General features: G+C 48.7%; 1 protein-coding gene across 1 annotated transcript in view; it reads left to right on the top strand.

Moving 5' to 3' along the window:
- The window catches only part of LOC140106830 (SH3 domain-binding protein 1-like), a 156,502-nt gene extending 149,042 nt beyond the window's left edge, over positions 1 to 7,460 (top strand). The window contains exons 9-12 of the mRNA XM_072131480.1: positions 1,875 to 1,965; positions 2,145 to 2,284; positions 7,006 to 7,096; positions 7,276 to 7,460. Of these exons, the coding sequence (XP_071987581.1) occupies positions 1,875 to 1,965; positions 2,145 to 2,284; positions 7,006 to 7,096; positions 7,276 to 7,460 (507 nt within the window). The remainder of the gene's footprint in view (positions 1 to 1,874; positions 1,966 to 2,144; positions 2,285 to 7,005; positions 7,097 to 7,275) is intronic.
- Positions 7,461 to 13,923: the final 6,463 nt, after the last annotated feature.

The raw sequence follows: 13,923 nt of genomic DNA, 5'->3' as shown, positions 1-13,923 counted from the left end.
CTTCCTGGTGCATGTAAGTGCATTGTCCGTGTATAATGCGCTGTGCGGGGAGTCACTAAGATCCTGCGCCCGATATCCTGCATGTGTCACTTCCCCGCTCAGGTCCCCGGAGTTCACCTTCTTCTTCCTGGTGCATGTCAGTGCATTGTCCGTGTATAATGCGCTGTGCGGGGAGTCACTAAGATCCTTCCCCCGATATCCTGCATGTGTCACTTCCCCGCTCAGGTCCCCGGAGTTCACCTTCTTCTTCCTGGTGCATGTAAGTGCATTGTCCGTGTATAATGCACTGTGCGGGGAGTCACTAAGATCCTGCGCCCGATATCCTGCATGTGTCGCTTCCCCGCTCAGGTCCCTGGAGTTCACCTTCTTCTTCCTGGTGCTTGTTAGTGCATTGTCCGTGTATAATGCGCTGTGCGGGGAGTTACTAAGATCCTGCGCCCGATATCCTGCATATGTCGCTTCCCCACTCAGGTCCACAGAGTTCACCTTCTTCCTGGTGCATGTAAGTGCATTGTCCGTGTATAATGTGCTGTGCGGGGAGTCACTAAGATCCTGCACCCGATATCCTGCATGTGTCACTTCCCCGCTCAGGTCCCTGGAGTTCACCTTCTTCTTCCTGGTGCATGTAAGTGCATTGTCCGTGTATAATGTGCTGTGCGGGGAGTCACTAAGATCCTGCACCTGATATCCTGCATGTGTCACTTCCCCGCTCAGGTCCCTGGAGTTCACCTTCTTCTTCCTGGTGCATGTAAGTGCATTGTCTGTGTATAATGCGCTGTGCGGGGAGTCACTAAGATCCTGCGCCCGATATCCTGCATGTGTCACTTCCCCGCCCAGGTCCCCGGAGTTCACCTTCTTCTTCCTGGTGCATGTAAGTGCATTGTCCGTGTATAATGCGCTGTGCGGGGAGTCACTAAGATGCTGCGCCCGATATCCTGCATGTGTCACTTCCCCGCTCAGGTCCCAGGAGTTTACCTTCTTCTTCCTGGTGCATGTAAGTGCATTGTCCGTGTATAATGCACTGTGCGGGGAGTCACTAAGATCCTGCACCCGATATCCTGCATGTGTTGCTTCCCCGCTCAGGTCCCCGGAGTTCACCTTCTTCTTCCTGGTGCTTGTAAGTGCATTTTCCGTGTATAATGCGCTGTGCGGGGAGTCACTAGGATCCTGTGCCCGATATCCTGCATGTGTCGCTTCCCCGCTCAGGTCCCAGGAGTTCACCTTCTTCCTGGTGCATGTAAGTGCATTGTCCGTGTATAATGCACTGTGCGGGGAGTCACTAAGATCCTGCGCCCGATATCCTGCATGTGTCGCTTCCCCGCTCAGGTCCCTGGAGTTCACCTTCTTCTTCCTGGTGCATGTAAGTGCATTGTCCGTGTATAATGCGCTGTGCGGGGAGTTACTAAGATCCTGCCCCCGATATCGTGCATGTGTCGCTTCCCCGCTCAGGTCCCTGGAGTTCACCTTCTTCTTCCTGGTGCATGTAAGTGCATTGTCCGTGTATATTGCGCTGTGCGGCGAGTCACTAAGATCCTGCGCCCGATATCCTGCATATGTCGCTTCCCCGCTCAGGTCCACAGAGTTCACCTTCTTCCTGGTGCAGGTAAGTGCATTGTCTTGCGACACAATTTGAATCTTAAATCCTGTGCTCAGTCCGAATCTTTCGGATCGCCCCTCGGCCGCCCCCCGATTTCTGTTGCATGAATGCAGCGCAGCTGCGCCACAATCCGATCGCATGCGACACAATCCCCAGTTAAATACCTGTCACAGTGGCGCAAAATCCGACGTAAGTGCGATCCGAAGACCCTTAGTAAATTAGCCCCAATATGTTGATGTTGTGCAGAATGATGTCAGTTTTCTTTTTCTGTCTCCAGCTCCTGGAACTGCAAGCTGAGTATCACAGGAAGTCATTAACACAACTGACAGAGGCGCTGGGGGAGCTCAGAGACACCTTGAAGGGGTCTGGTAAGTGTTTTTTCCAAGGGTTTTAATGCCTAAAGGCAGAAAAATCATTGAAATCATCGCAAACCACCAGCAATTGCTCATTTTTTTCCCTTGACGCCATCTCCATGTCAAGGGGGTGCAGGGGGCAGCGGCGGGGGCGGCAGATACATCCCACAATCCATTTCATGCTCTTCCTACAGGTCAAGTTCCAGAGAAACAGCTATCTGCAGACGTGTACGGGGTGCCTCTCACAACACACCTTATTCGGTTCGGGTGTGAAATTGCTTTACCAATATCTGCCTGTGTGAAAATGCTGCTCAAACACGGAATCCATGAAGAGGTGAGGAGCAGGATGAACGCCGGAGAAGTAGAGAAACACGGATGAAGGATATCTCTCCTGTCTCTCTCCTGATCTCATTCACACATCTACTTACCTCTCTCCTGTCTCTCTCCTGATCTCATTCACACATCTACTTACCTCTCTCCTGTCTCTCTCCTGATCTCATTCACACATCTACTTACCTCTCTCCTGTCTCTCTCCTGATCTCATTCACACATCTACTTACCTCTCTCCTGTCTCTCTCCTGATCTCATTCACACATCTACTTACCTCTCTCCTGTCTCTCTCCTGATCTCATTCACACCTCTACTTACCTCTCTCCTGTCTCTCTCCTGATCTCATTCACACCTCTACTTACCTCTCTCCTGTCTCTCTCCTGATCTCATTCACACATCTACTTACCTCTCTCCTGTCTCTCTCCTGATCTCATTCACACCTCTACTTACCTCTCTCCTGTCTCTCTCCTGATCTCATTCACACCTCTACTTACCTCTTTCCTGTCTCTCTCCTGATCTCATTCACACCTCTACTTAGCTCTCTCCTGTCTCTCTCCTGATCTCATTCACACCTCTACTTACCTCTCTCCTGTCTCTCTCCTCTGTCTCTCGCCTGATCTCATTCACATCTCTAATTAGCTCTCTCCTGTCTCTCTCCTGATCTCATTTACACCTCTACTTACCTCTCTCCTGATCTCATTCACACCTCTACTTACCTCTCTTCTGTCTCTCTCCTGATCTCATTCACACCTCTACTTACCTCTCTCCTGATCTCATTCACACCTCTACTTACTGCTCTCCTGTCTCTCTCCTGATCTCATTCACACCTCTACTTACCTCTCTCCTGTCTCTCTCCTGATCTCATTCACACCTCTACTTACATCTCTCCTGTCTCTCTCCTGATCTCATTCACACATCTACTTACCTCTCTCCTGTCTCTCTCCTGATCTCATTCACACCTCTACTTACCTCTCTGCTGTCTCTCTTCTGATCTCATTCACACCTCTACTTACCTGTCTCTCTCCGGATCTCATTTACACCTCTACTTACCTCTCTGCTGTCTCTCTCCTGATCTCATTCACACATCTACTTACCTCTCTTCTGTCTCTCTTCTGATCTCATTCACACCTCTACTTACCTGTCTCTCTCCGGATCTCATTTACACCTTTACTTACCTCTCTCCTTTCTCTCTCCTGATCTCATTCACATCTCTACTTACCTCTCTCCTGTCTCTCTCCTGATCTCATTCACACCTCTACTTACATCTCTCCTGTCTCTCTCCTGATCTCATTCACACCTCTACTTACCTCTCTCCTGTCTCTCTCCTGATCTCATTCACACCTCTACTAACCTCTCTCCTGTCTCTCTCCTGATCTCAATCACACCTCTACTAACCTCTCTCCTGTCTCTCTCCTGATCTCATTCACACCTCTACTTACCTTTCTCCTCTCTCTCTCCTTATCTCATTCACACCTCTATTTACCTCTCTCCTGTCTCTCTCCTGATCTCATTTACACCTCTACTTACCTCTCTGTTGTCTCTCTCCTGATCTCATTCACACCTCTACTTACATCTCTCCTGTCTCTCTCCTGATCTCATTCACACCTCTACTTACCTGTCTCTCTCCGGATCTCATTTACACCTCTACTTACCTCTCTGCTGTCTCTCTCCTGATCTCATTCACACATCTACTTACCTGTCTCTCTCTCGATCTCATTTACACCTCTACTTACCTCTCTCTCTCTCGATCTCATTTACACCTCTACTTACCTCTCTCCTTTCTCTCTCCTGATCTCATTCACATCTCTACTTACCTCTCTCCTGTCTCTCTCCTGATCTCATTCACACCTCTACTTACATCTCTCCTGTCTCTCTCCTGATCTCATTCACACCTCTACTTACCTCTCTCCTGTCTCTCTCCTGATCTCATTCACACCTTGGGGTTATTAATTTGGAAAGTAAACTGATAACATGTGTTTTTAACTTTGATTATACACTTGTGTCTAATATGTGTTATCAGATTTCAATATTAGCCGTGACTAATGGCGCTGAAGGGTGTCAGGAAAGCGTTGGTTATTTGTGATGCATAATGGGGCACATTTACTTACCCGTCCTGCGCGTTCCCCGAAAATGCATTGTCCGTGTATAATGCGCTGTGCCGCGATTCACTGAGATCCTGCGTCCGATATCCTGCATGTGTCGCTTCCCCGCTCAGGTCCCCGGAGTTCACCTTCTTCTTCCTGGTGCATGTAAGTGCATTGTCCGTGTATAATGCGCTGTGCAGGGAGTCACTAAGATCCTGCGCCCGATATCCTGCATGTGTCGCTTCCCCGCTCAGGTCCCCGGAGTTCACCTTCTTCTTCCTGGTGCATGTAAGTGCATTGTCCGTGTATAATGTGCTGTGCCGCGATTCACTGAGATCCTGCGTCCGATATCCTGCATGTGTCGCTTCCCCGCTCAGGTCCCCGGAGTTCACCTTCTTCTTCCTGGTGCATGTAAGTGCATTGTCCGTGTATAATGCGCTGTGCAGGGAGTCACTAAGATCCTGCGCCCGATATCCTGCATGTGTCGCTTCCCCGCTCAGGTCCCCGGAGTTCACCTTCTTCTTCCTGGTGCATGTAAGTGCATTGTCCGTGTATAATGCGCTGTGCGGGGAGTCACTAAGATCCTGCGCCCGATATCCTGCATGTGTCACTTCCCCGCTCAGGTCCCCGGAGTTCACTTTCTTCTTCCTGGTGCATGTCAGTGCATTGTCCGTGTATAATGCGCTGTGCGGGGAGTCACTAAGATCCTGCGCCCGATATCCTGCATGTGTCACTTCCCCGCTCAGGTCCCTGGAGTTCACCTTCTTCTTCCTGGTGCATGTAAGTGCATTGTCCGTGTATAATGCGCTGTGCGGGGAGTCACTAAGATCCTGCGCCCGATATCCTGCATGTGTCACTTCCCCGCTCAGGTCCCCGGAGTTCACCTTCTTCTTCCTGGTGCATGTCAGTGCATTGTCCGTGTATAATGCGCTGTGCGGGGAGTCACTAAGATCCTTCCCCCGATATCCTGCATGTGTCACTTCCCCGCTCAGGTCCCCGGAGTTCACCTTCTTCTTCCTGGTGCATGTAAGTGCATTGTCCGTGTATAATGCACTGTGCGGGGAGTCACTAAGATCCTGCGCCCGATATCCTGCATGTGTCGCTTCCCCGCTCAGGTCCCTGGAGTTCACCTTCTTCTTCCTGGTGCTTGTTAGTGCATTGTCCGTGTATAATGCGCTGTGCGGGGAGTTACTAAGATCCTGCGCCCGATATCCTGCATATGTCGCTTCCCCACTCAGGTCCACAGAGTTCACCTTCTTCCTGGTGCATGTAAGTGCATTGTCCGTGTATAATGTGCTGTGCGGGGAGTCACTAAGATCCTGCACCCGATATCCTGCATGTGTCACTTCCCCGCTCAGGTCCCTGGAGTTCACCTTCTTCTTCCTGGTGCATGTAAGTGCATTGTCCGTGTATAATGTGCTGTGCGGGGAGTCACTAAGATCCTGCACCTGATATCCTGCATGTGTCACTTCCCCGCTCAGGTCCCTGGAGTTCACCTTCTTCTTCCTGGTGCATGTAAGTGCATTGTCTGTGTATAATGCGCTGTGCGGGGAGTCACTAAGATCCTGCGCCCGATATCCTGCATGTGTCACTTCCCCGCCCAGGTCCCCGGAGTTCACCTTCTTCTTCCTGGTGCATGTAAGTGCATTGTCCGTGTATAATGCGCTGTGCGGGGAGTCACTAAGATGCTGCGCCCGATATCCTGCATGTGTCACTTCCCCGCTCAGGTCCCAGGAGTTTACCTTCTTCTTCCTGGTGCATGTAAGTGCATTGTCCGTGTATAATGCACTGTGCGGGGAGTCACTAAGATCCTGCACCCGATATCCTGCATGTGTTGCTTCCCCGCTCAGGTCCCCGGAGTTCACCTTCTTCTTCCTGGTGCTTGTAAGTGCATTTTCCGTGTATAATGCGCTGTGCGGGGAGTCACTAGGATCCTGTGCCCGATATCCTGCATGTGTCGCTTCCCCGCTCAGGTCCCAGGAGTTCACCTTCTTCCTGGTGCATGTAAGTGCATTGTCCGTGTATAATGCACTGTGCGGGGAGTCACTAAGATCCTGCGCCCGATATCCTGCATGTGTCGCTTCCCCGCTCAGGTCCCTGGAGTTCACCTTCTTCTTCCTGGTGCATGTAAGTGCATTGTCCGTGTATAATGCGCTGTGCGGGGAGTTACTAAGATCCTGCCCCCGATATCGTGCATGTGTCGCTTCCCCGCTCAGGTCCCTGGAGTTCACCTTCTTCTTCCTGGTGCATGTAAGTGCATTGTCCGTGTATATTGCGCTGTGCGGCGAGTCACTAAGATCCTGCGCCCGATATCCTGCATATGTCGCTTCCCCGCTCAGGTCCACAGAGTTCACCTTCTTCCTGGTGCAGGTAAGTGCATTGTCTTGCGACACAATTTGAATCTTAAATCCTGTGCTCAGTCCGAATCTTTCGGATCGCCCCTCGGCCGCCCCCCGATTTCTGTTGCATGAATGCAGCGCAGCTGCGCCACAATCCGATCGCATGCGACACAATCCCCAGTTAAATACCTGTCACAGTGGCGCAAAATCCGACGTAAGTGCGATCCGAAGACCCTTAGTAAATTAGCCCCAATATGTTGATGTTGTGCAAAATGATGTCAGTTTTCTTTTTCTGTCTCCAGCTCCTGGAACTGCAAGCTGAGTATCACAGGAAGTCATTAACACAACTGACAGAGGCGCTGGGGGAGCTCAGAGACACCTTGAAGGGGTCTGGTAAGTGTTTTTTCCAAGGGTTTTAATGCCTAAAGGCAGAAAAATCATTGAAATCATCGCAAACCACCAGCAATTGCTCATTTTTTTCCCTTGACGCCATCTCCATGTCAAGGGGGTGCAGGGGGCAGCGGCGGGGGCGGCAGATACATCCCACAATCCATTTCATGCTCTTCCTACAGGTCAAGTTCCAGAGAAACAGCTATCTGCAGACGTGTACGGGGTGCCTCTCACAACACACCTTATTCGGTTCGGGTGTGAAATTGCTTTACCAATATCTGCCTGTGTGAAAATGCTGCTCAAACACGGAATCCATGAAGAGGTGAGGAGCAGGATGAACGCCGGAGAAGTAGAGAAACACGGATGAAGGATATCTCTCCTGTCTCTCTCCTGATCTCATTCACACATCTACTTACCTCTCTCCTGTCTCTCTCCTGATCTCATTCACACCTCTACTTACCTCTCTCCTGTCTCTCTCCTGATCTCATTCACACATCTACTTACCTCTCTCCTGTCTCTCTCCTGATCTCATTCACACATCTACTTACCTCTCTCCTGTCTCTCTCCTGATCTCATTCACACATCTACTTACCTCTCTCCTGTCTCTCTCCTGATCTCATTCACACATCTACTTACCTCTCTCCTGTCTCTCTCCTGATCTCATTCACACCTCTACTTACCTCTCTCCTGTCTCTCTCCTGATCTCATTCACACCTCTACTTACCTCTCTCCTGTCTCTCTCCTGATCTCATTCACACATCTACTTACCTCTCTCCTGTCTCTCTCCTGATCTCATTCACACCTCTACTTACCTCTCTCCTGTCTCTCTCCTGATCTCATTCACACCTCTACTTACCTCTTTCCTGTCTCTCTCCTGATCTCATTCACACCTCTACTTAGCTCTCTCCTGTCTCTCTCCTGATCTCATTCACACCTCTACTTACCTCTCTCCTGTCTCTCTCCTCTGTCTCTCGCCTGATCTCATTCACATCTCTAATTAGCTCTCTCCTGTCTCTCTCCTGATCTCATTTACACCTCTACTTACCTCTCTCCTGATCTCATTCACACCTCTACTTACCTCTCTTCTGTCTCTCTCCTGATCTCATTCACACCTCTACTTACCTCTCTCCTGATCTCATTCACACCTCTACTTACTGCTCTCCTGTCTCTCTCCTGATCTCATTCACACCTCTACTTACCTCTCTCCTGTCTCTCTCCTGATCTCATTCACATCTCTACTTACCTCTCTCCTGTCTCTCTCCTGATCTCATTCACACCTCTACTTACTGCTCTCCTGTCTCTCTCCTGATCTCATTCACACCTCTACTTACCTCTCTCCTGTCTCTCTCCTGATCTCATTCACATCTCTACTTACCTCTCTCCTGTCTCTCTCCTGATCTCATTCACACCTCTACTTACCTCTCTCCTGTCTCTCTCCTGTCTCTCTCCTGATCTCATTCACACCTCTACTTAGCTCTCTCCTGTCTCTCTCCTGATCTCATTCACGCCTCTACTTACCTCTCTCCTGTCTCTCTCCTGATCTCATTCACACCTCTACTTATCTCTGTCCTGTCTCTCTCCTGATCTCATTCACACCTCTACTTACCTCTCTCCTGTCTCTCTCCTGATCTCATTCACACCTCTACTTACCTCTCCCCTGTCTCTTTCTCTCCTGATCTCATTCACACCTCTACTTACCTTTCTCCTCTCTCTCTCCTGATCTCATTCACACCTCTACTTACCTCTCTCCTGTCTCTCTCCTGATCTCATTCACACCTCTACTTACCTCTCTGCTGTCTCTCTCCTGATCTTATTCACACATCTACTTACCTCTCTCCTCTCTCTCTCCTGATCTCATTCACACCTTTACTTACCTCTTTCCTGTCTCTCTCCTGATCTCATTCACACCTCTACTTACTGCTCTCCTGTCTCTCTCCTGATCTCATTCACACCTCTACTTACCTCTCTCCTGTCTCTCTCCTGATCTCATTCACACCTCTACTTACCTCTCTCCTGTCTCTCTCCTGATCTCATTCACACCTCTACTTACCTCTCTCCTGTCTCTCTCCTGATCTCATTCACACCTCTACTTACCTCTCTCCTGTCTCTCTCCTGATCTCATTCACACCTTTACTTACTGCTCTCCTGTCTCTCTCCTGATCTCATTCACACCTCTACTTACCTCTCTCCTGTCTCTCTCCTGATCTCATTCACACCTCTACTTACTGCTCTCCTGTCTCTCTCCTGATCTCATTCACACCTCTACTTACCTCTTTCCTGTCTCTCTCCTGATCTCATTCACACCTCTACTTACCTCTCTCCTGTCTCTCTCCTGATCTCATTCACACCTCTACTTAGCTCTCTCCTGTCTCTCTCCTGATCTCATTCACACCTCTACTTACCTCTCTCCTGTCTCTCTCCTGATCTCATTCACACCTCTACTTACCGCTCACCTGTCTCTCTCCTGATCTCATTCACACCTCTACTTACCTCTCTCCTGTCTCTCTCCTGATCTCATTCACACCTCTACTTACTCCTCTCCTGTCTCTCTCCTGATCTCATTCACATCTCTACTTACCTCTCTCCTGTCTCTCTCCTGATCTCATTCACACCTCTACTTAGCTCTCTCCTGTCTCTCTCCTGATCTCATTCACACCTCTATTTACCTCTCTCCTGTCTCTCTCCTGATCTCATTCACACCTCTACTTACCTCTCTCCTGTCTCTCGCCTGATCTCATTCACACCTCTACTTAGCTCTCTCCTGTCTCTCTCCTGATCTCATTCACACCTCTACTTACCTCTCTCCTGTCTCTCTCCTGATCTCATTCACACCTCTACTTACATTTCTCCTGTCTCTCTCCTGATCTCATTCACACCTCTACTTACCTCTCTCCTGTCTCTCTCCTGATCTCATTCACACCTCTACTTACCTCTCTGCTGTCTCTCTCCTGATCTCATTCACACATCTACTTACCTCTCTTCTGTCTCTCTCCTGATCTCATTCACACCTCTACTTACCTGTCTCTCTCCGGATCTCATTTACACCTCTACTTACCTCTCTGCTGTCTCTCTCCTGATCTCATTCACACATCTACTTACCTCTCTTCTGTCTCTCTTCTGATCTCATTCACACCTCTACTTACCTGTCTCTCTCCGGATCTCATTTACACCTCTACTTACCTCTCTCCTTTCTCTCTCCTGATCTCATTCACACCTCTACTTACCTCTCTCCTGTCTCTCTCCTGATCTCATTCACACCTCTACTTACATCTCTCCTGTCTCTCTCCTGATCTCATTCACACCTCTACTTACCTCTCTCCTGTCTCTCTCCTGATCTCATTCACACCTCTACTAACCTCTCTCCTGTCTCTCTCCTGATCTCAATCACACCTCTACTAACCTCTCTCCTGTCTCTCTCCTGATCTCATTCACACCTCTACTTACCTTTCTCCTCTCTCTCTCCTGATCTCATTCACACCTCTATTTACCTCTCTCCTGTCTCTCTCCTGATCTCATTCACACCTCTACTTACATCTCTCCTGTCTCTCTCCTGATCTCATTCACACCTCTACTTACCTCTCTCCTGTCTCTCTCCTGATCTCAATCACACCCCTACTTACCTCTCTCCTGTCTCTCTCCTGATCTCATTCACACCTCTACTTACCTTTCTCCTCTCTCTCTCCTGATCTCATTCACACCTCTATTTACCTCTCTCCTGTCTCTCTCCTGATCTCATTCACACTTCTACTTACCTCTCTCCTGTCTCTCTCCTGATCTCATTCACACCTCTACTTACCTCTCTCCTGTCTCTCTCCTGATCTCATTCACACCTCTACTTACCTCTCTCCTGTCTCTTTCCAGAACTCATTCACACCTCTACTTACCTCTCTCCTGTCTCTCTCCTGATCTCATTCACACCTCTACTTACCTCTCTCCTGTCTCTCTCCTGATCTCATTCACACCTCTACTTACATCTCTCCTGTCTCTCTCCTGATCTCATTCACACATCTACTTACCTCTCTCCTGTCTCTCTCCTGATCTCATTCACACCTCTACTTACCTCTCTGCTGTCTCTCTTCTGATCTCATTCACACCTCTACTTACCTGTCTCTCTCCGGATCTCATTTACACCTCTACTTACCTCTCTGCTGTCTCTCTCCTGATCTCATTCACACATCTACTTACCTCTCTTCTGTCTCTCTTCTGATCTCATTCACACCTCTACTTACCTGTCTCTCTCCGGATCTCATTTACACCTTTACTTACCTCTCTCCTTTCTCTCTCCTGATCTCATTCACATCTCTACTTACCTCTCTCCTGTCTCTCTCCTGATCTCATTCACACCTCTACTTACATCTCTCCTGTCTCTCTCCTGATCTCATTCACACCTCTACTTACCTCTCTCCTGTCTCTCTCCTGATCTCATTCACACCTCTACTAACCTCTCTCCTGTCTCTCTCCTGATCTCAATCACACCTCTACTAACCTCTCTCCTGTCTCTCTCCTGATCTCATTCACACCTCTACTTACCTTTCTCCTCTCTCTCTCCTTATCTCATTCACACCTCTATTTACCTCTCTCCTGTCTCTCTCCTGATCTCATTTACACCTCTACTTACCTCTCTGTTGTCTCTCTCCTGATCTCATTCACACCTCTACTTACATCTCTCCTGTCTCTCTCCTGATCTCATTCACACCTCTACTTACCTGTCTCTCTCCGGATCTCATTTACACCTCTACTTACCTCTCTGCTGTCTCTCTCCTGATCTCATTCACACATCTACTTACCTGTCTCTCTCTCGATCTCATTTACACCTCTACTTACCTCTCTCCTTTCTCTCTCCTGATCTCATTCACATCTCTACTTACCTCTCTCCTGTCTCTCTCCTGATCTCATTCACACCTCTACTTACATCTCTCCTGTCTCTCTCCTGATCTCATTCACACCTCTACTTACCTCTCTCCTGTCTCTCTCCTGATCTCATTCACACCTCTACTAACCTCTCTCCTGTCTCTCTCCTGATCTCAATCACACCTCTACTAACCTCTCTCCTGTCTCTCTCCTGATCTCATTCACACCTCTACTTACCTTTCTCCTCTCTCTCTCCTTATCTCATTCACACCTCTATTTACCTCTCTCCTGTCTCTCTCCTGATCTCATTTACACCTCTACTTACCTCTCTGTTGTCTCTCTCCTGATCTCATTCACACATCTACTTACCTCACTTCTGTCTCTCTTCTGATCTCATTCACACCTCTACTTACCTGTCTCTCTCCGGATCTCATTTACACCTCTACTTACCTCTCTCCTTTCTCTCTCCTGATCTCATTCACACCTCTACTTACCTCTCTCCTGTCTCTCTCCTGATCTCATTCACACCTCTACTTACATCTCTCCTGTCTCTCTCCTGATCTCATTCACACCTCTACTTACCTCTCTCCTGTCTCTCTCCTGATCTCATTCACACCTCTACTTGCCTCTCTCCTGTCTCTCTCCTGATCTCATTCACGCCTCTACTTACCTCTCTCCTGTCTCTCTCCTGATCTCATTCACACTTCTACTAACCTCTCTCCTGTCTCTCTCCTGATCACATTCACACCTCTACTTACCTTTCTCCTCTCTCTCTCCTGATCTCATTCACACCTCTATTTACCTCTCTCCTGTCTCTCTCCTGATCTCATTCACACCTCTACTTACATCTCTCCTGTCTCTCTCCTGATCTCATTCACACCTCTACTTACCTCTCTCCTGTCTCTCTCCTGATCTCAATCACACCTCTACTTACCTCTCTCCTGTCTCTCTCCTGATCTCATTCACACCTCTACTTACCTTTCTCCTCTCTCTCTCCTGATCTGATTCACACCTCTATTTACCTCTCTCCTGTCTCTCTCCTGATCTCATTCACACTTCTACTTACCTCTCTCCTGTCTCTCTCCTGATCTCATTCACACCTCTACTTACCTCTCTCCTGTCTCTCTCCTGATCTCATTCACACTTCTACTTACCTCTCTCCTGTCTCTCTCCTGATCTCATTCACACTTCTACTTACCTCTCTCCTGTCTCTCTCCTGATCTCATTCACACCTCTACTTCCTCTCTCCTGTCTCTCTCCTGATCTCATTCACACCTCTACTAACCTCTCTCCTGTCTCTCTCCTGATCTCAATCACACCTCTACTTACCTCTCTCCTGTCTCTCTCCTGATCTCATTCACACCTCTACTTACCTCTCTCCTGTCTCTCTCCTGATCTCATTCACACCTCTACTTACATCTCTCCTGTCTCTCTCCTGATCTCATTCACACATCTACTTACCTCTCTCCTGTCTCTCTCCTGATCTCATTCACACATCTACTTACCTCTCTCCTGTCTCTCTCCTGTCTCTCTCCTGATCTCATTCACACCTCTACTTACCTCTCTGCTGTCTCTCTTCTGATCTCATTCACACCTCTACTTACCTGTCTCTCTCCGGATCTCATTTACACCTCTACTTACCTCTCTGCTGTCTCTCTCCTGATCTCATTCACACATCTACTTACCTCTCTTCTGTCTCTCTTCTGATCTCATTCACACCTCTACTTACCTGTCTCTCTCCGGATCTCATTTACACCTTTACTTACCTCTCTCCTTTCTCTCTTCTGATCTCATTCACATCTCTACTTACCTCTCTCCTGTCTCTCTCCTGATCTCATTCACACCTCTACTTACATCTCTCCTGTCTCTCTCCTGATCTCATTCACACCTCTACTTACCTCTCTCCTGTCTCTCTCCTGATCTCATTCACACCTCTACTAACCTCTCTCCTGTCTCTCTCCTGATCTCAATCACACCTC

This window comes from Engystomops pustulosus, unplaced genomic scaffold (assembly GCF_040894005.1).
Source record: "Engystomops pustulosus unplaced genomic scaffold, aEngPut4.maternal MAT_SCAFFOLD_18, whole genome shotgun sequence".
NCBI classification, from domain to species: Eukaryota; Metazoa; Chordata; class Amphibia; order Anura; family Leptodactylidae; genus Engystomops; species Engystomops pustulosus.
The sequence above is the reverse complement of the archived record's forward strand: the minus strand, read 5'-3'. Positions and strand labels throughout refer to the sequence as shown.